At 36.3% G+C, this 24,865-nt stretch overlaps 2 protein-coding genes across 2 annotated transcripts; one reads left to right on the forward strand and one right to left on the reverse strand.

Moving 5' to 3' along the window:
- Positions 1-9,020: 9,020 nt before the first annotated feature.
- On the reverse strand, positions 9,021-13,807 carry LOC131436578 (uncharacterized). Its single transcript, XM_058605370.1, has 2 exons — positions 13,595-13,807; positions 9,021-13,541 (listed from the first exon to the last, which is right to left on the reverse strand). The coding sequence occupies exons 1-2, from the start codon at positions 13,628-13,630 to the stop codon at positions 12,132-12,134; spliced, it is 1,446 nt and encodes a 481-aa protein (XP_058461353.1). The 5' UTR covers positions 13,631-13,807; the 3' UTR covers positions 9,021-12,131.
- A 3,634-nt stretch (positions 13,808-17,441) lies between these two features.
- LOC131434103 (uncharacterized) lies at positions 17,442-22,481 on the forward strand. Its single transcript, XM_058600748.1, has one exon. The coding sequence runs from the start codon at positions 17,442-17,444 to the stop codon at positions 22,479-22,481; it is 5,040 nt and encodes a 1,679-aa protein (XP_058456731.1).
- Positions 22,482-24,865: the final 2,384 nt, after the last annotated feature.

Genomic DNA, 24,865 nt, shown 5'->3' on the forward strand with positions numbered 1-24,865 from the left:
CAAAAACGTTTATTTAAAATAATATTATTCTACAACAATAATAATTGTAATATTATTCTAACAACATCCATAAAGTTGTTTTGTATGGACAATGGAATTTCCCGTTGAAAAAGTCGCCAATGAATGCTAGATCATCGATAGGTGTTTGGCGCATAACGAATAACGAATATATATATATATATATATATATATATATATATATATATATATATATATATATATATATATATATATATATATATATATATATATATATATATATATATATATATATATATATATATATATATATATATATATATATATATATATATATATATATATATATATATATATATATATATATATATATATATATATATATATATATATATATATATATATATATAGATAGATAGATACATAAGACAGCTATTCAAATTTCCAGTGTGCGAAATTCGAATACGGTTTCATTAAAAACATGTATTCTTTGGTATTCTGAACGGTATTCAAATTTTGATTTGGCTAAATTCGAAAAATTCATTGTATTCAGAGTTCAATTGTGATAGCAAGAGTTGGGTGGGTTATTAAAAGCATAAAATCCTAGATTTTGTGCTTTTAACGGGTTTTTGAACTTTAATTGATCTGAATTAAAGTGAACTAAAAACGGAAAAGTTCAACAAGTAATCTAAAACACTTATTAATTATCAATTGATTTTTGAACATAACTAAAATTGGTAATCATATTCATTATGGCCTTATGATAGGTTTCATATTCTAAAAGAATGTTACAATAAGTGAGCAATATTCAGAACTTGATCGTCAATAATCCAAATTTTAAAATATATTTGTGAATTCAAATTTTTCTTAGAACTGTAATAGCTTTTCGCATTACGGTAATACAGTTTATTAATATAAGTTAAAAACAATTTAAAGTTTAAACATTTTAATACGATTTGAAATTTGTTGGAAAATTTATAGATTGACGTGGAGAAAATGCTGAAATATACTATAAATTTGGAGTTGGTAATATTCAATATGCGTACCGCTGTGCAATTCGCTCGGATACGGGCTTAACAGGCTATCCGCATATTACCGATCCGACCGATCCAAGTTCTCCGGCGTTGACTTTCTTTCTTCTTCGGCTATGGCTGAGCTGCACATGCAGCTGTGTGCATGTCCAGTTCAACCATAGCCGAAGCAGAGAAAAAGTCAACGCCGGAGAGCTCGGATCGGCCTAATGCGCGTTTAACTTGTCGATACATGTCGCGCCCAGCGTTGCCAGGTTGCCAGATTTGTCTGGCAAATGCCAGATATTTCTCGTTTCGACAGACACTCAAACTAACCAGATCTTTAGCCAGATTTTCAAAATTTTCCCAGATTTTCCAAATTTTCCTAGATTTTGTCAGATCTTGCTAGATCTTTACGGTTTTGCCATCTTCACGATAGGTGAGAGACCGTTTTTTTTGCTCATTGAATATGAAGCCCGGCAAAAATTTCTTTGTATATAGTAGACCCAGACAAATCCAGATAAATTTTTGAGTTTTGACAGATTTTTGAAAAAATAACCTGGCAACTCTGGTCGCGCCACAGATCGAATCCTAACTTTTTCAGTTTATTGTTAGCAACGTTTCAGTTAAGATCGCGGTGTAAAAATGAATTCAAAATTCAAAAATCGTTGCTGCAATCCATTTAATTTTGAGACTCATATTAGCAAAAATCAAAAAACATTCGTTGCGTCGGGTTTCGTCTTCCCTTCTTGAGAAATTCGATTTTTTGTAGGCAAATGATGTTTTGTATGCACACCCGCATAAATAAAAATAGCAACTCTGCATAAAATGTTTAAAACGACCTATGTGACATTTCAGCTGAACCGAGAAAAGCGATGTTGAAAAATAATCGCACAATTTTGAATCCTATTTAAAAATGAGTAATTGAAACAACTTCATCTCTTCACTAAATCGTCCAATTTGTATGCGTAAAACGGATCATAGTGACTAATTCACAATTTTCAACTACATAGATAACTTTTCGACAAAAACGACACATACGTCGTTTTGTAATTTGATCATGTACATTGAACAGTATGATAGGTCGTTTTATCCTGGTTGACTTGACACATAAGTCGTTTTGCTTCTGTTAGTTACGTCGTTTTGCGAAAGTCACAGTGTTCATTCGTCGCACTTGTGTGAGAGCCAGTTTTGCTCGAAAACATTAGTAAGAGCTAGTTTTGCATATCAAGTGGAAAAAAAATGACAGTCGACTCGTTTTTAGTGTGTTTTGATAATTTTCGCTTTTGTTTGACGAAGGATTCATAACGGTTTCTACGATTGGAAACAAAACAGTTTCTTTCCAAATTAACCAGCGTATTTTTCAACAAGCTTAATAGCAAATCGATTCCATTAAATATCTCCAACTGTACAGCAAGTCTCACTTTTATAATATCACACTAGATCTGCTGTTTCGTGAAAAACTATTTTGTCGTAAGTCCGCGCATACACTTTTGTTCATGCTTTGGTACATTGGTCAAAACATTGCCAATTGACGAAAGTAGCATTAATGATTATTTTTCATTGATTTCGACATACGTCAAATGTGTTGACAGGTTTTTTAGTGAATCTATAGTGAATCGAGTAACGGTGTTCGGGTAGTGCATGTATTAGGACATTCCTAACAAAATGCAATAAAAATCTCGGTTTGTTTACTTTTGTTACTTAGGTCGTAATGAACATTTTATACAGAACTGGTATAGTTCAAATTATATAAAAATGGCGATATGGTTTGTTGTTACAATATAGTATATGTTTATTTTATAGTATGCTGTAGTAACAAAAAATGGCAGGTGATTAAAATAATGATAAAGAACTTCTGCTGAACCATATGACATGAATTCACTAAAGCTATTATCGTTGTAGTATAGTTTTATATGGCTTTTTTAAAAATGCTCCAACCACCGGCTCTAATAAATAAGCGAATTCAAAAGTTTTATTACGCGTCAGCCCAACTGGATTATTCTAAACGACATGAAACTCTTCATGGAAATTAAAAATATCAACGACGCTGTAATATTCCAGAACGAAATCAATCTATTCCACATTTGGTGCTGCAAAAGTCTACTCCAACTCAATGTAAAAAAATGTAACTCAATAACTTTCAGTAGGAAGAAGGAAACAATATCTACAAACATACATCTAGGAAATCAAATTGTAGAAAAATGTAAAATTGTAAGAGATTTAGGCGTAATTCTAGATTCCAAGCTCACTTTTGTGGAACAGTACAATACCATAATCAATAAAGCTAATAGCATGCTGGGCTTTATTAAACGCTTCAGTCATAACTTTCAGGACCCATACACAATTAAATTATTATACACTGCATATGTCAGACCTATTTTGGAATATTGCAGCCTAGTATGGAATCCATACAGTATTATTCACGAAGAACGCATCGAATCTATTCAAAAACAATTTCTTTTATATGCACTTCGTAAATTAAACTGGACAGCATTTCCTCTATCATCATATGAAGCACGCTGCATGCTCATCAATATACAAACACTTAAAGAACGCCGCGACTTTGCAATGCTTTATTTTATCAGCGACATTATTTCTCAACGCATTCAATCAGCTCCATTATTATCGCAATTAAATTTTTATATACCTAGCCGTCAACTACGTTCCAGGAAATTATTTTTAGAAAAACAAGCTAGAACAAATTATGCAAAATACAGTCCAGTCAATCGAATAATGCGCCATTACAATCAATACTGCGAACATCTTGACCTTACTATGTCAAAAAATCAAATCAAATCTCAGCTTTGTCGTAGAAATAATGCGTAGTATGTAAGTGAACATTGTAAAAAATTTATATGTAGTCTACATTTGCTTGACGAAATAAATAAATAAACCACATTTAGAGTAGCTCTATCTTCTATGGAACATAACATCAATTTCGATTTATACCAAATATAACAGTAATACATGGTGACCTATCATAAATAGACATTTGTAAATGTAAATATTATACTCATTGCTTCATTTGTATATTGATCTGACCAATTTAGATTTTAGGATTACAGCTACACCTTCGGTTTAATAATTATTAGTTCGTCAAATATATAAAATATATTATTTTGTCCCATCTGTATATCATACTCGAAGATAATTTTTTACATGCTACAAACCGTTAGAATAAACTTCTGAGGTTTGTAATTTCTGTAAAGTGGCACAAATGTGGAATATATTATGAGGAAAAATGCATGACTAACTCGAATACAGCTGTAGCTCAATTGGATAGAGCGGCAGGTCTTCTCTAGGATAGAATCAAATCCATTAGATTTACATTCATCGATAGACTTAAAATCAACGTTGAACGAATGAAACGAGAGCAACGCAAAACATTTATAATGTTTTTTTTTCTATTCCTTTTGACACTGTCGATAAAACAGTTGGATGAGCACGCTCAAATAATTTTAAACAGTATTTTGCTGAAAAACTATAACAGAACAATACTACAAACGGTTCGAGTGGTAATTGTAAATCAGAGTGTATGCAAACCTGTATATATACTGTGGTATTGAAACTGTGGGGAATGTTTCACTGAGCGGGAATTATACTAAAATAGATTATAAACAAACCATTTCTTTTATCGTTTTTGCTGAAAATTGTTCGAGAAAATTGGCATTTTTGTATGGTAACGTTACTTAACAGCCCATTCGGTATATTGTAAGATCGGGAAAAAGTAAATAAGATTATTCGAAACGTCGATTTATCGTTTTCTAAACCATAAGAGAAAAGGAAACGAAACAATATTTTATCCTCGAAATACCATTCCTGTAGACGTAAAGGTATGGTTCCGATTTATTGAAAGGTCTTGTGGTCCCATACAAAATTCCTGAATATTATTTGGATCCGACTTCCGGTTCCGTAATTATGGGGTAAAATGTGCAAAAAAATGTGAAAATAAGTGCACTAACTTTTCTCAGGGATGGCTGAACCAATTTTCACAAACTGAGACTCAAATGAAAGGTCTTGAGATCCCATACAAAATTCCTGAATATTATTTGGATCCGACTTCGGGTTCGGGAGTTATGGGGTAATATGTGCAAAAAAAATGTGTTCTAACTTTTCTCATAGATGGCGCGACCGATTTTCACGAGGTTCAAATGAAAGGTCCTGTGGTCCCATACGTAATTCCTGAATTTCATGCGGATCCGACTTCCGGATCCGGAAATATAGGGTAAAGTGGGATAAAAATCGTATACCATCACTTGAAATGGGGAAAAACCTTAAAAAAGTTTCAAAACCGACCTCAAATCTTTTCCAATTGATAGTTTTTATCAGTAGTTTCTTTTAATAATCGAAGAAAATTATTTTGAAGAATACCACAGTATTATATACGATAGTATGATTGATATGAGAAAGGCATCATTACACCATCAATAATCATCCGAAGCAGGAAGTCGCACCCGAACAAAATTCAGGAGTTTTGAATGGAACTAACCTTTCATTTGAACCTAAGTTTGTGAAAATCGGTTCAGCCATCTCTCTTGGAAACCGGTAACCAGGATAGCCGAAATTGGTTTGCATGATTTTCTACTAGAAAAAAAAGTACGTTTTTTACTTCACCACTTTAAGTGACGATATACAATTTTTAATACTCTTCATCCTGTAATTCCAGAACCAGAAGTTGAATCCGGATGAAATTCAGGAATTCGGCGTGGGACTATTCATTTTTATCTAAGTTTGTGAAAAACCAGTCGAGCCATTTTCTTGATAGAAGTAGACGCTCGCTTTTGAACATTGGCTTTTGCTCATTTTAATAGAAAATGTATGAAATTATGTCTCTATGATTGTGATTCTATGCTACTGAGATACCGAATAAAAAAAAATGTAGAAAAACAATACGATTTACCGTTACAAAACTTGCCACAATTTTGATTTGACCATTGAAAAATAGTATAATGTATTGGCCCTTATTACCGGTATCACTACACGGTGAAAACCAAGTGAAGTGATTGCGACCCTTATTTACAGACTAACAGACAGGACACTCAAATTAGATTCTTTAACCTGTAATGTATTGATTTGTATACGTCCATGCGAATTTCATGCAGGATACAGATTTAATACATATTGCCAAAACTATATACAGAATTGTGCCTACTTCTCATCCTTCAAGGCAATACAAAATCGAATCCGTTTTGTTACAATATTTACTTACTTCTGGTCTACCGCCACTTAATTTCGGATGAAAATTACCAACACAATAAAAAATAATCTAGATGAGCAACGTTGAGAAAAATAAATGGTTACCTTCCAACATCGCTAAAAAAGTTAAATATATTATCAACGTAATCCAATAATTTATTTTGACGATTCATTTTCAAATATTATGATGAAATCAGGCATCCCTGCAAGCAGCTGATCTGTGTTGACAAACGAGGGGGAACCAACTAGTAAAAAAAACTTTTAAATAACACAAGGGGTTTACCGATAGTAAATAGTTCGCGCAGTACAATATAGGTGGAACTAGTGCATCACGAAAAATTATTTTTATAAGCATTTAATCATACTGCCATGTCTGTTAGTCTGTGCCTTATTATAGGTATCGCTTCACGGTGGGAATCAAGTGAAGTGAATTTAGGTCCTTATCACGGGAATCGCTTCAGAGAAAAAAGTAATTACTTAGATGAACTTGTTGTTATTACGAACATCACATCACCAAAATTTTGTTGGAATAATGTTTTTTTCACTACAGCGATTATTTCACTGTGCGTGATGCTGATAATAGGAAAAATCAAGTGAAGTGACATGTAAGTGAAGTGAATGTGACAGTGGAAGTGAAAACTGTAATAAGGGCCATTGTTATACACTGGCTGTTAACGATATTCGTCGTCAAGAGTACTTGTGAACCATCTGCCCTATCCCTCGCAAGAAAGTTACCACAGGGAATAAAAAATTACGTGACTCATGCTCATGTTTGACAGACGGCAGGAGTGAAAGAGAAAGTTAGAGATCAATCATCGTAATCAGTTTAATAGCGCGCAGTGAATTCAGTGAATATTTTAATTATTAAATCTAAATTGATTCATCCACGTAGTGAGTGGAAAAACTAATTCAATTGAGGTACGTTGTCAATTGCGAAGATTTGATTAGATTACCTGAATAATTGAATTACACTTACCTGAAAAGTAGCTGAAAAATACTTACCTGAAACTTAACCTAAAACTTACCGTTACTATTGTAGATTGTGAGCAATCATCCTTCCGTGACAATACCTGAAAAGAAAGAAGAAGAAAACACTGAATATGTATGAAATAAGTATACTTACCATAGAATAATAATTAATGAATTGAATAAATTACAGCCTTTTAGCTGCTTAGTTTGGCAACTGTAAAGACGGTGTTTACTTTCTGGAACACTGGCCCTTATTACCGTTCTCACTTCCACTTTCACATTCACTTCACTTACATGTCACTTTACTTTTTTTACCTATTGCCAGTATCACGCATAGTGCAATGATCACTGTGGTGGAAAAACTATTTTTTCAACAAAATGTTGGTGGCGTGATGTTCATGTTCATCCAAGTAATTACTTTTGTCACTGAAGCGGATTCCGTAATAAGGACCTAAATTCACTTTACTCGATTTTCACCGTGAAGTGATACCGATAATAAGGGTCACAATCACTTCACTTGGTTTTCACCGTGTAGTGATACCCGTAATAAGGGCCACTATTCAATTAATTGTGAATATGCTTTTTACGGGATGCGCCACGACCATCGTCGTTGCGCGTTGCGTTGTGCGAATCCGGAGAAAACCTAGTGGGATTAACACATGGATCAATAAGTTCTGAGACTAACAATGGAAACAACATTTTTTGCAAAATTTTTTTTATTCATCAACATAATCACCTTTTAGGGTGATACAATGGTTCCAACGTTTTTCCAATTTTTCAATACCATGTTTATAAAAAAATTTATCTTTCGCTTCAAAATTAGCTTCAGTTTCAGCGATGACCTCCTCATTTGAGCCAAATCTTTTTTCCTGGAGCATTTTTTTAAGATCAGCAAAGAGCCAGTAGTCACTGGGGGCTAAATCTGGCGAGTATGGGGGTGTGGAAGCAGATCAAAGCCCAATTCGTAGAATTTCGCCATTGTTTTCATCGACTTGTGGCAGGCTGTAGAATTTCGCCATTGTTTTCATCGATATGTGGCAGGCTGTTTTTGTTCCATCGAAAGCAATCGCGGCACCCACTTGGAAAAAACCTTTTTCATGCTCAATTTTTCATGAAGGATAGTAAATACACTTCCAAATGATATCTGTGTCATCTCAGCAATCTCACGGAGCTTCACTTTACGATCTTTCATTATAATTTTTGTCACTTCACTCACATTTTCCGGTGTAACGGCTTCCACAGCGTTCCGCGTCATTTGTGTCGGTACGACCACGTTTAAACTCGGCGAACCACCGACAAATCGTTGCTTTTGATGGACAAGAGTCCGGATAACATTTTTCAATCCATTGTTTCGCTTGCACGGTGTTTTTACCCATTAAAAAACAATGTTTTATCAAACACGAAACTCGGTTTTTTCCATTTTCTAAACAATATACAAAACGACTTTACTCCAACCTCGATAACTCAGCTGTTTCTGGTCGGATCACCTTAAAACTCTGACCCGTTTCAAGCAAAGGTTAGTACTCTAGAAAGACGTGGTTACTGGTTTACTACGAGCGCCATCTCTACTTTAGTCTCGGGACTTATTGATCCATGTGTTACACACATAGACGAACTGAGTCGAATGGTTTGTGACACATATATCCCCTTCCCCACAATAAATGAACACACACAGATATTCACAGATTCTTATCTCGTCGAACTAAATCGAATTGTATATAACACTAGGGATCTTCAGTGCTCAGATCATTGGCTTTTTCCCAAATTTTAAATCTTTTAAATTGTTAAAATATATGATAACGTGTGACGGGGAAATCTAAAGGACAAAAAAAACGGTGTCATCAATATGAAAACCATTAACTATTTTCTATGTACGATAATTATCTTTATTAGCATAGCAATATGAAACCATAATAGGACTGAAATTTGATACGTTTTAACTTGTCAAGGTGGCGTTCTTGGTTCGTACGGTTGAAATGCGTTCAATATCACTGTATTGATTATCACGCTAGCTTTACGATTGTAGAAGCAATGGTATCATGAAAATTTATTTAATAAATATGTTATTATTGTTTTCCCAATATATAAATTAAGCACTATTATGTAATATTCGTTTCGATTTATGTACATGATGTAGATTTTTGTGATTATAAGTTATTATATACATTTCTAAATAATATTCTTAATTCTTCAAACACAAGATAACAAAAAATCACAATTTAAACTTTTAAAGTCATTATTATCGAGCTCAATGTAAAAATAAAATTAAAAAAAAAAACAAATGAAGAACGTCATTATTTTTACGAAATAGATACTGCCAACATAGAGACAATATTTATGAAGATTTAGGCGACGTATATGTTGTACAAACACTTGACAATTGCTTGAGTTTTTCAATGTAGTTAACCAATTTTGACGAGAGCCGTTAGTGCGAGCAATTTCGATATTTCGCGAGAAAAAAAATCTTGTGTCGAATCGTTCTAGCAAACTTTTACCAAATGCCCGTTAAAGTAAAGTCTATAGCTAATTAAGAACTAGAACAAAATATTAAATGCCTTCAAAATACTGAAAGACTATTAACAACGGACCAGATGCTCAACTTGCGTTTGTAGATTTTACAACAGACAATGACTGTGAATTGCTGAAACATAGCTTTCCGACAATGCTTTCTACACACCAATTTTTCGTATTTTGTTTCAGCAAAATGAATTGCTGTAACTAACTCAGTGAAACATTGTTTACTGTAAATGCAGTAATAAGCAATGAATGAATGAATGCCAAATCGTTCATTATTTACATAGTATTGACTGAAATTTTAATAAAATGCTGTCATTTAATTCTGTGTTGAAATCTTCAGCAAAGAAGATAATTAGTTACTGATTTTTCAGTGAAATTTTGAGTTGTGAGTTGATGAAACGTCAGCTAACAGTTTTTGTTGGATGTATTTACTGGAATACCAACTCGGCAAACTGCAGCAAAATAACGCTAAAACTCGGTAATACTAATTTAGTGTGGAGGTTGGTCCACGTGACATTCGATGGATCAAAACTAAGCGTCAAGATACTTGGTGATAGGGTGATACGTGATGTATTTGTGACGTTGAATGGATTGAAGCACGTGATCCACGCTCTAATTGGTTGTTTACAAAGATCAGGGGTGCAGAGAAATAAGTCTCACCACATTTTAGCTTTGCGGACGATATTGATATTATTGATATTATTGGCCTCCGCGTTCGTGTGATTTGAAGCCACTCGAATATTTTTTTAGGGGACACGTGAAGTCATTGATGGATAAACCAGCAACGTTCAATGCTTTGGAAACCAATATTCAACGTGTCATTGCTGAAATACGCACTTAAACGCTTGAAAAAGTGGTCGAAAATTGTACCTCCAGAATGACCCTTGTGAAAAATAGTCGAGGAGCCAATATGTCCGGATCGATATTTAAATGTTAATAAATGCCAAGCAATTATCTACCAGACGAAAAAATGTCGTTTTTTTTGTAAATTTCAAATCAGTAAGCTCTTAAAAACACCGTTTACAAACACTTGTTTCGAGTTTTATAATGCGGCTCTAGATTCTCGAGTACTCGGTGTGTTTTGGAGAAAAATTCTGCCCTCAATACTCGGTAGTAAAGTGTAGTATGGGTAATGGAAAAGATGCTCAGTAGAGAATCTTGACTCGAAGAATGACGGTTGAGAATCGCGTGACTGGGAATTATATTATTCGTTCCGTCATGTTCCAACAACGCGATGAAAAGTATTATGTAAAGCAGAGGTGGAAATAAGCCCATTTTGCGCATGAACATTTGAATCAAGATTTCCGATTGTGAATCAAAAAACCGAACACCGTGAATTAAAAAATTGGGTAACAAAACTAAAATTGCGACGATGTTTTTAAAATGGAAATGAAATTGAAGACCTTTAGAAATTTTAAGTAAAACCAAAATTTATCAAAATCAAAAATCATTCGTTTCAAAATTTATTATATCTAACAATAAATATGTAATATGAAAAGATAATACTAACTATTTTTATTTACTGTCAATCAAAAAATTTGCTTATTTTCACCCCTGATGTAAAGTAAATAAGAAATTGATAAAAAAAATTGGTAATCACTAAATTATGACAAAAAAATAAAAATATTCCAGAAACAGAAGCAATTTAAATAATAGCACGTATGCAACCATTGAAAAATAGGCATACTGTTAAGTGTTTATTTTTTTAACAAATAAAACTTAAACTACTTAAATAGATTGAGGTATACATGTACAGGTCGGCCGTAGAAAAGGATATATTAAAAAAGATATTTTTTGCTATCATTGTATGAAAAACAGGATTGATCATTCTATAAAATACCTTTTTTGATTGAGATTCTAAGTCTGAGTTATCGTAGAAAAAAAATCTGAATCATAAGTTGTTTTTTGTTTATTTTTATCTAATTTAAAATACTCTTTTCATAACCGACTACAGTATGAACTTACAGAAGAATCGTTAAAAAAACTGGTGATGGAATGATTAGAAAATATTTCAAATCCCACTTATTCGAGATTTTTACGAGTTTCATCTAAAGTTGTTCGTGTTAAGACAAGATTTGTCTTCCTGCATAGAAAACGGAACGGTGCAGGAATGCCTCTTGAAGTATGCTCGTTTGCTTACAGGATAAGGTTTAGTTTTACATTGATTATGCACGATGTTTTGTGTATAGGGAAAATCCCTTGTGATACAATATATGTGTACTTCTCTTGAAATATTTGAAATAATATGTGCCAATATTATAATAATCGAGGTTCGATGATTGTTAGACAACCAAGCACTACCTTTGAATTTTGTGGTCATAACTTTTTTATACAATTTTGATTTATGGACATTTTTATGATGCTTATTTGTCATTATACTTAGACAATTAATACGCATCGTCTTCGGTGCCGCAGAAACATACGGTCAGGATAGTACCATTCTACTTACGGTTATTTTTAGTTATTTATTTGGCTAAATTCCATCAGCTCGACATTCTGCTGTGGCTCTGTTTCCGTTTCGGATATGATTTGTTTGAGCCACTGTTGAATTTGCAACGTGTGCTCTTTTGAAGATTCATTGCTAACTGCTGCTGCTGCAGCTGCTGCCGCAGCCACAGCCGTGGTGGGCGACGCCAAGGCAAAGAGATCACCCAAAACTTGAGTAAGAGTGTCGTTTTGGTGTGGCAAATTCAGGATGTTTCGCAGTTCTGCTGTTGTAAGTGGAGGTCTTTGGGGTTTGCTACATTCGGACTGAGTATCACCATCACTGGAATTAACCAATTCCACGGAGGGATCTGTCTCTGGAGACTTCGAAACAGACGAGAATACATGGGAATGTGGAATATTAACGTTTGCCAGACTCGTATTTAGAATGTGTTGACGAAGAATTTTGTTCTCGGTAATAAGTCGTTTGTAAAAACCACATTCTGGACTTCCTTCCACTGATGAGCAACGTGAAACATCTTTCGGTGATTTGGTAGTTGGTATATCTGGACATGCGTTGATTGTTAGATTAGTAACATTCTCCAAATTTATTGTGCCGCTACAATTGCTCATAGTTAAACTGTTTACATTCTTTACCGTTTTATCTAAATATTGTTTGCTGCTTTTGAAAATAAGACTGCGATCAGAACCACTACTGCTTGATATACCACCACTGCTATGTCTACCCGCTTTGTCCAGTTCTGTTTGAGAAGCTTTTGTAATCATTTGTTGTTGGCGTGTAACTCTTGCAGAATCAATTCCAAAAATCTCGTTCTGTCGATTGTTATTTCTAATGTCTACATCTTTTTTATCTTCATCTGTGAATGATGTTGAATTCACTACTGTACGTTCTCGATTCCGAGAGCTAGTTAAATCAATTTTCAAACACTCTGCATTATCGTCTCGTAACTGCCCAATTTCTACTGGGAAGCTTTTATTGATTAGCTCCTTACTTTCATTAAGTGCTAAGTTTATGATCGATTCGCGCACCATTTCTGCGCCCTCTTTTATAAGACCTTTGTTGCTGAAAAATTCTGCCAGGATTTCCTCACATTCTGTAGTATCAGTTCCTTCATCACATGGAGGTTCTCTCCGACAGCTCTTGTGCATTATATCGTGGTCCTCAACCGGTTGTATATAGTCCTCATTTTCGTAAGGATCTTTCAATATAATATTGAAATTATCGATATTATATCTTCCATACGTTCGAATTTCGGACACGAGATCATCTTCCCCACTGTCGACAAATTTTATATTGTCAAACTGGAATGTAACATGTTGGGACTGCTGCACCACTACCGATAGTTGCCTTAGTAATAATTTTTCTCGCAAATCCAATGCTTTCCGTAGGCGGTCGAATGATTCGGTTACCTGTTCTTTTAGCTGGAGAAAACAATGAAAGATCATACAAAAGTTAGAATATAGAAATTTTGTACCTTTTCTGAAAAAAAGTTGTTTTTGTTGCTGTCCATACTTAGACAACCCTTAGCAACTTGGGAACTCCAAACTTAGGAGGAATTGTAAATTTGGAAGACGATTAAATTTCACTGTACTAGCTATTATGTGAAACTAATCTATTCTATTATTCGAATTCGATTTAAAAAGTAATCAAGACGAGAACATAAAGTTCAGAACAAAATGTTTTCTTCTTTCTGATAATTATTTGACGTTCCTGTGAAAATGATTTTGACTTTTCGTTTTACACTTTTCCTCATAACAGCGCTGCCAAGTTTTTTTTTTAAATTTTTCGAACCTTGTTTCTTATTACAATTCTGCATAAAATGTTCAAAACGACGTATGTAACAATGAGAGATTCTCTTTGTTTATTTTCTCTTTTGATTATTACGGCACGCTTAGCAATCCTTCTCTCCAATCATTTACCGATAATAATAACTAAAGCTATCATCTTTTAATCTGCTATGGAGAAATTACCGAAAAAAGCAGGAATATTTCGCAATAATCGAAATAGAAAGTAAACAAAGAGAATCTCTCATTGTTACATACGTCGTTTTGAACATTTTATACAGAATTATTGTAATTTTCACTGGTCAAATTGGATAAAGACTGTCATTTGTATCGATTCAACATACTAAAGGCCACAAACTAGAAACTTTTTTTTTAAATTGACCATTACAATACAATTTTGGAACAACAGAGTAATTACATAATACTATTTTGTAAACAGTTTTTCTGATTTCGAAACAATGGTATTACATATCCGACGAACGACCATAATTGGGTTAAAGCCGGGCCAAAATAAACGATATAAATGAATAAATAAAACTTTTGAACAATCAATCAATACTGAATCGGTACAGCGTATGTTTACAACAAAGTGACTCTAAATGAAAAAATATACATTTACCATTTTTGTTAGAAATATTTACTTTTTAACTTAATATTTCTTAAGCTTTTTCTTTTCATTTAAACACATGCTCTCAATTGAAAATATAAGTATTTTATACTCAATGAAGAAACACTTTCGATATAAAAGTTTTCCAGCTCTTAAATTGAAAGTTTTTTCTCTCTGCAAATAAACCAACGAAAGCTCTCAAATTTATCAACGCTTTTCTTAAATTAACCAATTTTTTTGGTGTGTATTAAACGACGTCTTTGTCTTCAAAACCTCACACTTTATTCGAAAAATTATCGATTTTTTTTTAATCGTCCACTCTACAATTTCGTCGTCTTTGACAGATATGTATTTGCTGATGCTTTTAATGAACAAACAAATAACACTTGATACTAAAGAATACTACCTGTTAAAACTGTAATTGCCCTTATTCTACCAGACGATTTATTTTTCTATTCGTTCTAAAATTGCAAACAAAGATGCTATCAATTTCAGTAAAAGAGAAAATGTGTTAAAACAACTATCCATCGCGTAGAGAAATGGAGCTTGTTTAAAACAACAAATTAGTTAGCAGATATTCAAATCGGATTCATGTAAGTTTCAAACTCGAATATGTTTGTTTCAAACCATTTTCTACCTTCAACATCAACAATGATCTCTGTTTAATGTGAATAAAAACTGATTTTATTGTTGAAATAAATCACTTATTTGTTGCGTATCAACGAAAGTAAAGTTGAGTTTATTGACAATATCGATGTTGATTCAATTCTGCTTTACCTTTATGTTAAGAAATAAATTGATTCATTTTATCTGGGGTCTTTTTTTGTAATGATATAACAAAGTTTATTGTTAAAATGATCCGTATCAGTTTTATTTTTAATAAACCACCCAAGTAACAATATGCATTATATCATTGCACATTTACAACTTTATTTTTACATTATTAATGTATAATTACACTAATCCTACATACTTTAAAGCAATGTGCATTAAATTTGCATTCAAAGTGTAACTGAGCATTATTTTACAACAACCTTCTGCCGTGTTGTATATCGACATTCGATGCTATATTTTGGAGCAACGAAACTTTAATAATAACTATAAGAGTAATAATCCTATAAGAGTCTAATAATCGCCCTTTTCAGCTTTATAATGGCATTGAAAAAACATGTGTAACTCCACTGCATTTAATCAAATTTCACGCGAATTTTTAAATCTGAATTAATGTAAAGTTATTGATCAGTAATCTGATCTTAAATGAAATCAAGTACAGTTTTTATTGTAAATAATCATTACTAGTCTTAAGATTTAAACATTACTTAATAAGTTCTTTATAAATATTTCTTGAAATACTGCTAACCTAAATAACTGATCTTAAATTTAAGGCTTAACAGTATATGATATAGTACGAAAATCGAACCACTAAACTCACCCAACCGAATTAATACTGATAGGTAAAGTGATAGAAAAGGAGAGAATTGATTTAAAGCGATAGTACCGAAATTGTATTGTACCACAATAGAACCAGTAGCAAATATACCTTTGAAGTGTTCGCACATACCGTTTGTGAAACAATTAAGTCGTTTTCAATACATGTGGTTCATCCAAGATCAAGTGCGAACAACGCGTTTCAATCACGAAATGATCCCGAAGTCCATTGCATAAATAGTGAATTGGTGATTTAAGTTAGGCAAGCAAATAGTTGCATTTACGAAGAGATTGGTGCAATTGGACACTCGTTAGTGCATTTAAGAACTTATCCTGGCCTTCGGTGAAGAAGGTGGAAAGCATAGTGATAACCTAACGTGAAAGACCTCTCCAGTGGTTTTTGGTGCCGTTCTAGAGGAACGGGAAGAAATACCTTCGATACCGGCAAATACGGCTTCTACGGCTCGTTCATTGGTCCTTCGAGCCGGATTCGCAGGACAAACCCAAGCCAGAAATCAAAGCGCGTGAGGAAATCCGCCATCGTGGTAAGTGGTCAAAGGTTGTTGACCACAGTAAGGTACGCTATTCAATTTTTTACACAAAGGGCTATTGTATAATCATCCGACGCCAGAATTTGTGCTTATATTTGAAAAGGCAACAATTGACGGTATAAAACCAAAATTGCATTATAAGAAAGGCTTAGATCACACGATAGGCAGTGTGCAAGTCAAATGAAAATATATATGTATATGCTGAACGTAGTACCGATTCAAGAGCATTGAGTATAATTGCCAAATTAACAGTTACACTTGGCACGTGCACATACCGCATCGCACGAAAATATTTGCTCAATATGAGGGGGTGACTTAAATCGGTTTGCAATCTGTTTATTCTGACGATTGCTAGGTGACGTTTTCAGCGGATTCGCGTATTGTTGAGAAGATACGTCGGTCTTCTTTCGCGTTCGTGTAGGAATAACACAGCGCGACGGGAAGGATTTAAGCGAACGAATTTTGTGTTATCCTCGTCGTCCGTTTCGCGTAGAGCACACGTATCGCGTCGGGAAGGATAAAACGATATCGAATTCACGTGTTGTCTCCGTTATACTCGCGAGTGATTCGAGTGGTGAGTGAAAATGACTAGCAAGGCGGAAAAGAAGTTAATTGAAAATCTGCTGATTCGGAAACGAGTGTGCGCTGTTCGAGATGTGGTGGAGAGTTATAAAGCGGAATATGATCATGATCGAGATTCCAATCAAATCCACGTAAGACTGGAGACACTGGATAGAGTCAACAAGGAATTTCTTGAAGCACAAACGGAGATAGAGATGTTAGACAAGCCAGATAAGTTTAAGGAGCACGTTCAGATTCGCGCCGATTTTGAGAATCGCTTTTGTATATTGAAAGGATTTCTACTGTCTAAGATAGACACCTCAGACAGAAAGGATTTCTACTGTCTAAGATAGATACTGTCTAAGATAGACAGCTCTTCTAAGTTCGACAATGACGACCAACTTCACTCATCATCCGACCTCAGTTAGTTTTCACCATCGGCTACCAAAGATAGATCTACCAAAGTTTAACGGTGATGAATCGCGATGGATTTCTTTCCGTGATAACTTTCTGTCTATGATCCATTGCAACGACGACATTCCAACAGTCAACAAGTTGCATTATTTGTTACAAGCATTGGAGGGTGACGCGAAGAAGCCATTTGAAACCGTCGATGTGCAGTCGGATAACTACGCGTCGACGTGGGGTGCCCTGTTGAAGCGATACGATAACAAAAGATATTTAAAAAAGGAGCTGTTTCGAGGCTTATTCGAACTCCCACCGATGAAACGCGAGTCAGCACAGGAACTAAACACGTTAGTTGACGACTATCAACGACATGTGAAAGCTTTGGAAAAGCTAGGAGAACCTGTCACAAATTGGGATACTCCGCTCATCTACATATTGACCAGCAAGTTAGATTCCGCTACTGTTCGAGCATGGGAGCATGAAACTCGCCAGAAGGATGAAGTTACATACGAGGAACTTATCGAATTCTTGATTCAACACATTCGTATGCTCAAATCAGTATCCAGTGATCTTCATCACCGTTCACAAGCGGGTTGCGTCAAGGTGGGCGGACCAAGCCAAAGGAAAGTTTTCACTGTTAAGTCAGTAGTTAATGCAGCAACCACAGAGTCCAAGATGAACGCTCCACAATGTCCTGCGTGCACTGAAAAGCATTTACTACATCAATGTTCGAAGTTTGTCAAACTATCAATTCCTCAGCGCCGAGAGCTAATTAGCCAAAGCAGTTTATGTTGGAACTGTTTTCGATCAAATCATCAAGCACGAAATTGTAAATCTAAGTTTTCTTGTAGAACCTGTCATGCCAGACACCATACGTTATTGCACAGCGAAGCTGCAAACACAAAGATATCATCAACTCCTATTATCACGACAGATATACCCGATTCGCAACCTGCTCCGTCCTCGTCAGTGTGTGCAAAGGCATCTGGATCAGCGCATCCACCAGAAGTTAGTTTATCCATCCAATCGAATCATAGCACGGTCCTACTGGAAACGGTTGCACTGCATGTCGTTGATAACCACGGTAGAGAAACTCCAGTGAGAGCTCTACTGGATTCTGCCTCCATGTCCAATTTTATCACTAAGAAACTGGCAAACACTCTTGCTATCCGTCCAAGTTCCGTAGATATCTCAGTAGCTGGAATAGGAGATTCCGTCAAGCAAATCAAGCGGCAAATAACAGCCACAATCAAATCAAAAACTACTGCATATTCTACGACACTACAATTCCTTGTGATGAAAAAACCAACCGCCAATCTGCCTACGATACCAATAAACACTAGTGCGTGGAAAATGCCAGATGTATGTTTTGCTGATCCACATTTTAATATACCAGGTATGATTGATATAATCATCGGTGGGGAGTGCTATCACGAAATTCATACTGGAAATCGCATATCCATCGGCGATGGTTTTCCACTCTTAGTTGATACACTTTTCGGGTGGACAGTGTCAGGCAAGGTATGCACGACTTCCGCTAACGCTCCACCGTTATGTTATATATCTACCGTCGATCGTACTCTCGAAACTGCGTTGCAACGATTTTGGGAATTCGAAACCATAGATCATGGCTCAACGTACTCCGCTGAAGAAAGAAGATGTGAAGAAGTATATGCTAGCACCACCACTCGAAATCACACTGGAAGGTTCGTCGTACGCCTTCCTCGGTCCGAAGATCCGCAAGTCACCCTCGGCGATTCGCGCGCGATCGCTACTAGAAGATTTTATAGCCTTGAAAGACGCCTCGAGAAAAATGCCAGCATAAAAAACGCTTACCACAAATTCTTGGAAGAATATGCCCATCTAAATCACATGAGAAAGATTGAGCGTATTGATGACGACAAGCCGCATTGTTACCTCCCTCATCATCCGGTATTTAAGGAGACAAGCAGTACCACCAAGGTTCGCGTGGTTTTCGACGCCTCATGCAAGACCACGTCCGGGTTTTCGTTGAACGATACACTTCTCGTTGGTCCAGTCGTACAGCAGGATTTGCTCTCGATTGTGATACGTTTCCGTACTCGAGCTATAGCTATTGTGGCGGACATTGAAAAGATGTACCGCCAAATTGAAGTATATCCTGAAGATCAATGCTTTCAACGCATTCTTTGGCGCGCAAGCCCTATCGAGCCTCTCGAAACGTACGAACTTTGCACGATCACCTATGGAACAGCCTCCGCCCCATTTCTCGCTACAAGAACGTTGCAAAGGCTTGCACAAGAAGAAGGAAATCTTTATCCAGCAGCAATTGAAGCCGTCACAGAAGACTTTTATGTCGATGATTTACTCTCGGGTTCGGATGATCTTCAATCCGCTATACAAAAGCGCCAACAAATATCCGCCATGCTCGAATCAGCCGGTCTTCCAATCAAGAAATGGGCATCCAATGTGCCAGAAGCTCTTGTGGGTATTGTTCAAAAGGATCTAGCTATTCAAACACTGCACGACCTGCAAGCCGATCAGTCGGTGTCCACACTGGGGCTCGTTTGGGACACAAATCCAGATATACTTCGATTCAAGGTCCAGCTTCCACTTCCAGCACCGATTCTAACGAAGCGGAAGGTAATTTCATATATCGCCAAAATTTTCGACCCTCTAGGCCTTGTTGGTCCGGTTATCGCCACTGCCAAGATGTTCATGCAGAGACTTTGGAAATTGAAAACCGAAGATAAGAAACCCTTTGAGTGGGACAAGCCGCTCCCGCAAAAACTGCAAGATGATTGGAAACGATTTCACGCCACACTTAACGTTTTAGACCAACTCCGAATACCTCGTTATGTCGCACTTCCAGGTGTTTCCATAGTCGAGCTTCACTTCTTCTGTGATGCGTCAGAATCCGCATACGGTGCTTGCTGTTTCGTTAGTTCCGAGAACGCAGATGGTGTGAAGGTCCAGTTACTAACATCAAAATCCAAAGTAGCTCCCATCGCCACGAAACATTCGATTGCGCGACTCGAGCTATGTGCAGCTGTATTAGCAACGAAATTGTATCAAAAGGTTACTCAAGCCATTAAAACTCCATCTAAGACATGTTTCTGGTCGGATTCTACCACAGTGCTTCAATGGATCAAGTCATCACCGAATCGTTGGAAGACATTTGTAGCCAACCGCGTCTCTACGATTCAAACATCCACAAATGGGTGTACATGGATGCACGTGCCGGGTACTGAAAACCCTGCTGACGAATTGTCTCGCGGACTACATCCTGCAGACCTCTTATCTCGATCAAGATGGTGGAATGGGCCAGTCTGGTTGTCTCTTTCTTCGAGTTACTGGCCAAACGCATCAGTAGTTGATAACGAGTCTGTAACTGCATTAGAAGAAGCCCGGAAGGTAGCCTTAGTCTCAATTGCTCCAATTGAGCCCAATTTTGCGGATCGTCTGTTTGCGCGTTATTCATCTTACACGAAATTACGTCGTGTGGTAGCATACTGCATAAAATATATCCGCTCATTGCGATCTGTAGCACAAAGATCGACAATAGATGCATCGATTGTCCTCACCACAACAGAGCTGTTCGCTGCTGATCAGGCACTAATTCGCTTAGCGCAATCTCAGCTATACTCTGAAGAACTAATCAACCTAAGTAGCCCGTCCAACGGAACAGAAACGTTGAAGTCGTCTCCTTTAAAATGGTTGAAGCCATTCTTAAGTACAGATGGTATAATTCGCGTAGGAGGACGCCTATCGAATGCGGAAATTCGTGAAAGTGTTAAGCATCCCGTTGTGCTTGCCGCTAAGCACCCTCTAGCTGAGCTTATAGCTAACCATTACCACAAGGTTCTTCTACACGCTGGCCCACAGCTAATGCTTTCAACAATTCGTCAAAGGTTCTGGATCCTTGGATGTAGAAACTTAGTTCGTCGTACATATCATCGGTGCATCAAATGCTTCCGACAGAAACCGATGCTTGTACAACAATCCATAGCAGATTTGCCTAAATCGAGAGTCACACCCGCACGTCCATTCTCAATAAGCGGCGTTGACTATTGCGGCCCAGTATTCCTGAAATCTCCAATACGCAATCGTTCACCAACCAAATCGTATATTACCATCTTCATATGCTTCGCGACGAAGGCCGTCCACATTGAGTTGGTATCGGATCTGTCTACACCGGCGTTCATTGCAGCTCTTCGTCGATTCGTTGCTCGTCGAGGCCTGGTTAGTGAAATTCACTCTGACAATGGTACCGCATTTAAAGGAGCCGCCAATAAGCTTCACCATGTATATGAGATGTTGAAATCAACGGATAGCAACCGAAATCAAATCTTCGACTGGTGTGTGAACAACGAGATCCAGTGGAAATTTATACCTCCACGAGCTCCACACTTTGGTGGGCTACGGGAGGCCGCTGTAAAGTCCGCCAAGCAACATCTCTTGCGAGAGATAGGTCACATCAGCATCAACCAGGAAGATATGCTAACGTTGCTGGCACAGATTGAAATGTGTCTCAACTCAAGACCTGTGACTCCGATTCCATCCACTCCTGTTGATCTCGAAGCCCTAACTCCGGGACACTTTTTAATTGGCTCAAATCTACAATCGATACCTGACATAAATGTAGCCAACATTCCAGATAACCGCCTGGATCATTGGCAGCGTACACAGAAGCTGTTCCAACGTATATGGGCTCGCTGGTATCCGGAGTATCTCACTCAGTTACACTCTCGAGCAACGAAGGGTTGCAAACCTGCAGTTCAAATTGAAGTAGGACGAATTGTAGTCATCAAGGACGACAGTCTGCCCCCACTAAAGTGGCCTCTCGGAAGGATCACTCAGACACATCCTGGGAAAGATGGGATAGTACGGGTCGTTACATTGAAGTCTGCAGTAGCGGAAAATGTGGTGAGACCAGTCGCAAGGATTGCCCTGTTGCCAATTCCTGCAAATGAGGAACAAACCAGTGCAGAACCACCAAGACCAGTAGACAGTTCAAAGATCGGTAGAGTTGTCCGTAACTAACTCAATGTACATCTGGACGGCGAGCAGAAAATAACCGCAGTATCCACGGTCAGCGATAGAACCAGGCCAACAAACTGTTTACACCAGCATACAAGGTCGATCAGCTAGTGTTGGAAGTTTACGACACTTAATCTCCTTAGTGTTGAAACATTGCAGTTGTTTCAAGGTGGCCGGAATGATCAGTAATCTGATCTTAAATGAAATCAAGTACAGTTTTTATTGTAAATAATCATTACTAGTCTTAAGATTTAAACATTACTTAATAAGTTCTTTATAAATATTTCTTGAAATACTGCTAACCTAAATAACTGATCTTAAATTTAAGGCTTAACAGTATATGATATAGTACGAAAATCGAACCACTAAACTCACCCAACCGAATTAATACTGATAGGTAAAGTGATAGAAAAGGAGAGAATTGATTTAAGGCGATAGTACCGAAATTGTATTGTACCACAATAGAACCAGTAGCAAATATACCTTTGAAGTGTTCGCACATACCGTTTGTGAAACAATTAAGTCGTTTTCAATACATGTGGTTCATCCAAGATCAAGTGCGAACAACGCGTTTCAATCACGAAATGATCCCGAAGTCCATTGCATAAATAGTGAATTGGTGATTTAAGTTAGGCAAGCAAATAGTTGCATTTACGAAGAGATTGGTGCAATTGGACACTCGTTAGTGCATTTAAGAACTTATCCTGGCCTTCGGTGAAGAAGGTGGAAAGCATAGTGATAACCTAACGTGAAAGACCTCTCCAGTGGTTTTTGGTGCCGTTCTAGAGGAACGGGAAGAAATACCTTCGATACCGGCAAATACGGCTTCTACGGCTCGTTCAGTTATAATGCGTCGTGGTTACTTGGGCAGAGCTGGATTTTCAACAGTGAATGAACAGAAAAGTTTTCTAGTCGTCTCAAAAGTGAAATTTTATCTGCTTATTCCTTCTTTTTGGGGCTTTTCAACAATCCGAGCGTAAGCATTAAGTAATTAAGCGTAATTAATATTATTAGAAGGTGCATATCATTCCATAACACGTTTTCTCCTCAAAAAACATTTGATGCAGGTTATCTCTGTTTTGACCGGACTGAAAGGGCACCAAATCATTGGACACTATAAGAAGTAATATACCAGGGCTTGATTTTGGTATGTGAATATTTTGAATATTATAAATATAAAAATGAATTTCGAAAGAAATAATTTTACTCTTTAAAAAATGGAATGGTTTTAACAAACACGAAAGCGTAAGTTGAAATACTAATCTTTTTAAGTTAACATCTTATCATTTATTTCAACTGCCGAGTCTATAAATTCAAAGGACTACAAGGACTATTTGTAACTTAATAAAAAGTTACTTCATTTTGAACTGATTTTGTAAGTTGAATTTATTATGAAATTGTTTATCAAGAAATTGGCAGGAACGTACTAGTAAAATGTTTGTTAGATTTATCAAAATATTTATTGATCCATACTAATCCACTGAGAAAAATCAAATATCTAGTTTTGTTGTTTCAAGCAACAATATTTGCAACACAAAACCAAATTTTCTTTTATCACTATTTCAATAAAATATATCGTTGAGTGAAACCCAAGTTTATTTACATTTACAATATTTATATGGAAGGTACAATTTTGCGTTTCTGCATACTAGAAAGGTTTCAATGCAAGTGTTTTTTGTGAATACGACGAGTGAAAACAAAACAAGCACTTCGCAATTTTAAAGCTCGGCAAATTGAACGATTGTCTAAAACTTCGAAAATCTGCAAAAAGCCTGCAAAACTACGAAGTCTGTTTACAACATGCATCTGCAAACCGGGCATCTGTGGTTCTGACACTCATTATTGCGATGCCGCATGCTGATAACGATTTAGTGCTGATATCACTCGATATGCCGAAATTGTAAACAAATCACGTCAAAGTGTTCGCATATGAAATTAAGTTGAAATCTTGAATGTTTTCATTAGAAAAAATATCAATAGTATTACTTTTCGCTCTTGAAATTCAGTCAATAATTTTGGTTTTGCATTTATTGGTCTCCGAATACCAGTATTCGTAGACAAATTCAAAATTATAATGATTGTTTATTGTCACTCTCAAAGTACTTATACAAAGATCTTATGCATATAGTTAGATTAAGCGGCAATATGAAAAATGAATGAATATGAATTCTATGGCCATTATCCACTACCCGTATAGAATCGGATCGCAAAACGAGAATGAGTGACCATTTGTTGCTTCAGAACGAATCCCCAAAGCAGCGTGCTAACCCGTGATGCTCAGACGGATCATCGAGAGGAATTCGCTCTCGCACTGGTGTCCATTGAGATCATTTACACTCACTAACTTCCTTATCGGAACTTTTTCCGCTTTTTATGGAAAGAAAAAT

This window comes from Malaya genurostris, chromosome 3 (genome assembly GCF_030247185.1).
Source record: "Malaya genurostris strain Urasoe2022 chromosome 3, Malgen_1.1, whole genome shotgun sequence".
Lineage (NCBI taxonomy): Eukaryota > Metazoa > Arthropoda > Insecta > Diptera > Culicidae > Malaya > Malaya genurostris.

Coding starts and splice junctions, on each gene's coding strand:
- LOC131434103 (XM_058600748.1), top strand. CDS start 17,442: ATGACGACCAACTTCACTCATCATCCGACCTCAGTTAGTTTTCACCAT.
- LOC131436578 (XM_058605370.1), bottom strand. CDS start 13,630: ATGGACAGCAACAAAAACAACTTTTTTTCAGAAAAG. Junction 13,542..13,594: donor ACAACTTTTTTTCAGAAAAG/GTACAAAATTTC, acceptor TGTTTTCTCCAG/CTAAAAGAACAGGTAACCGA.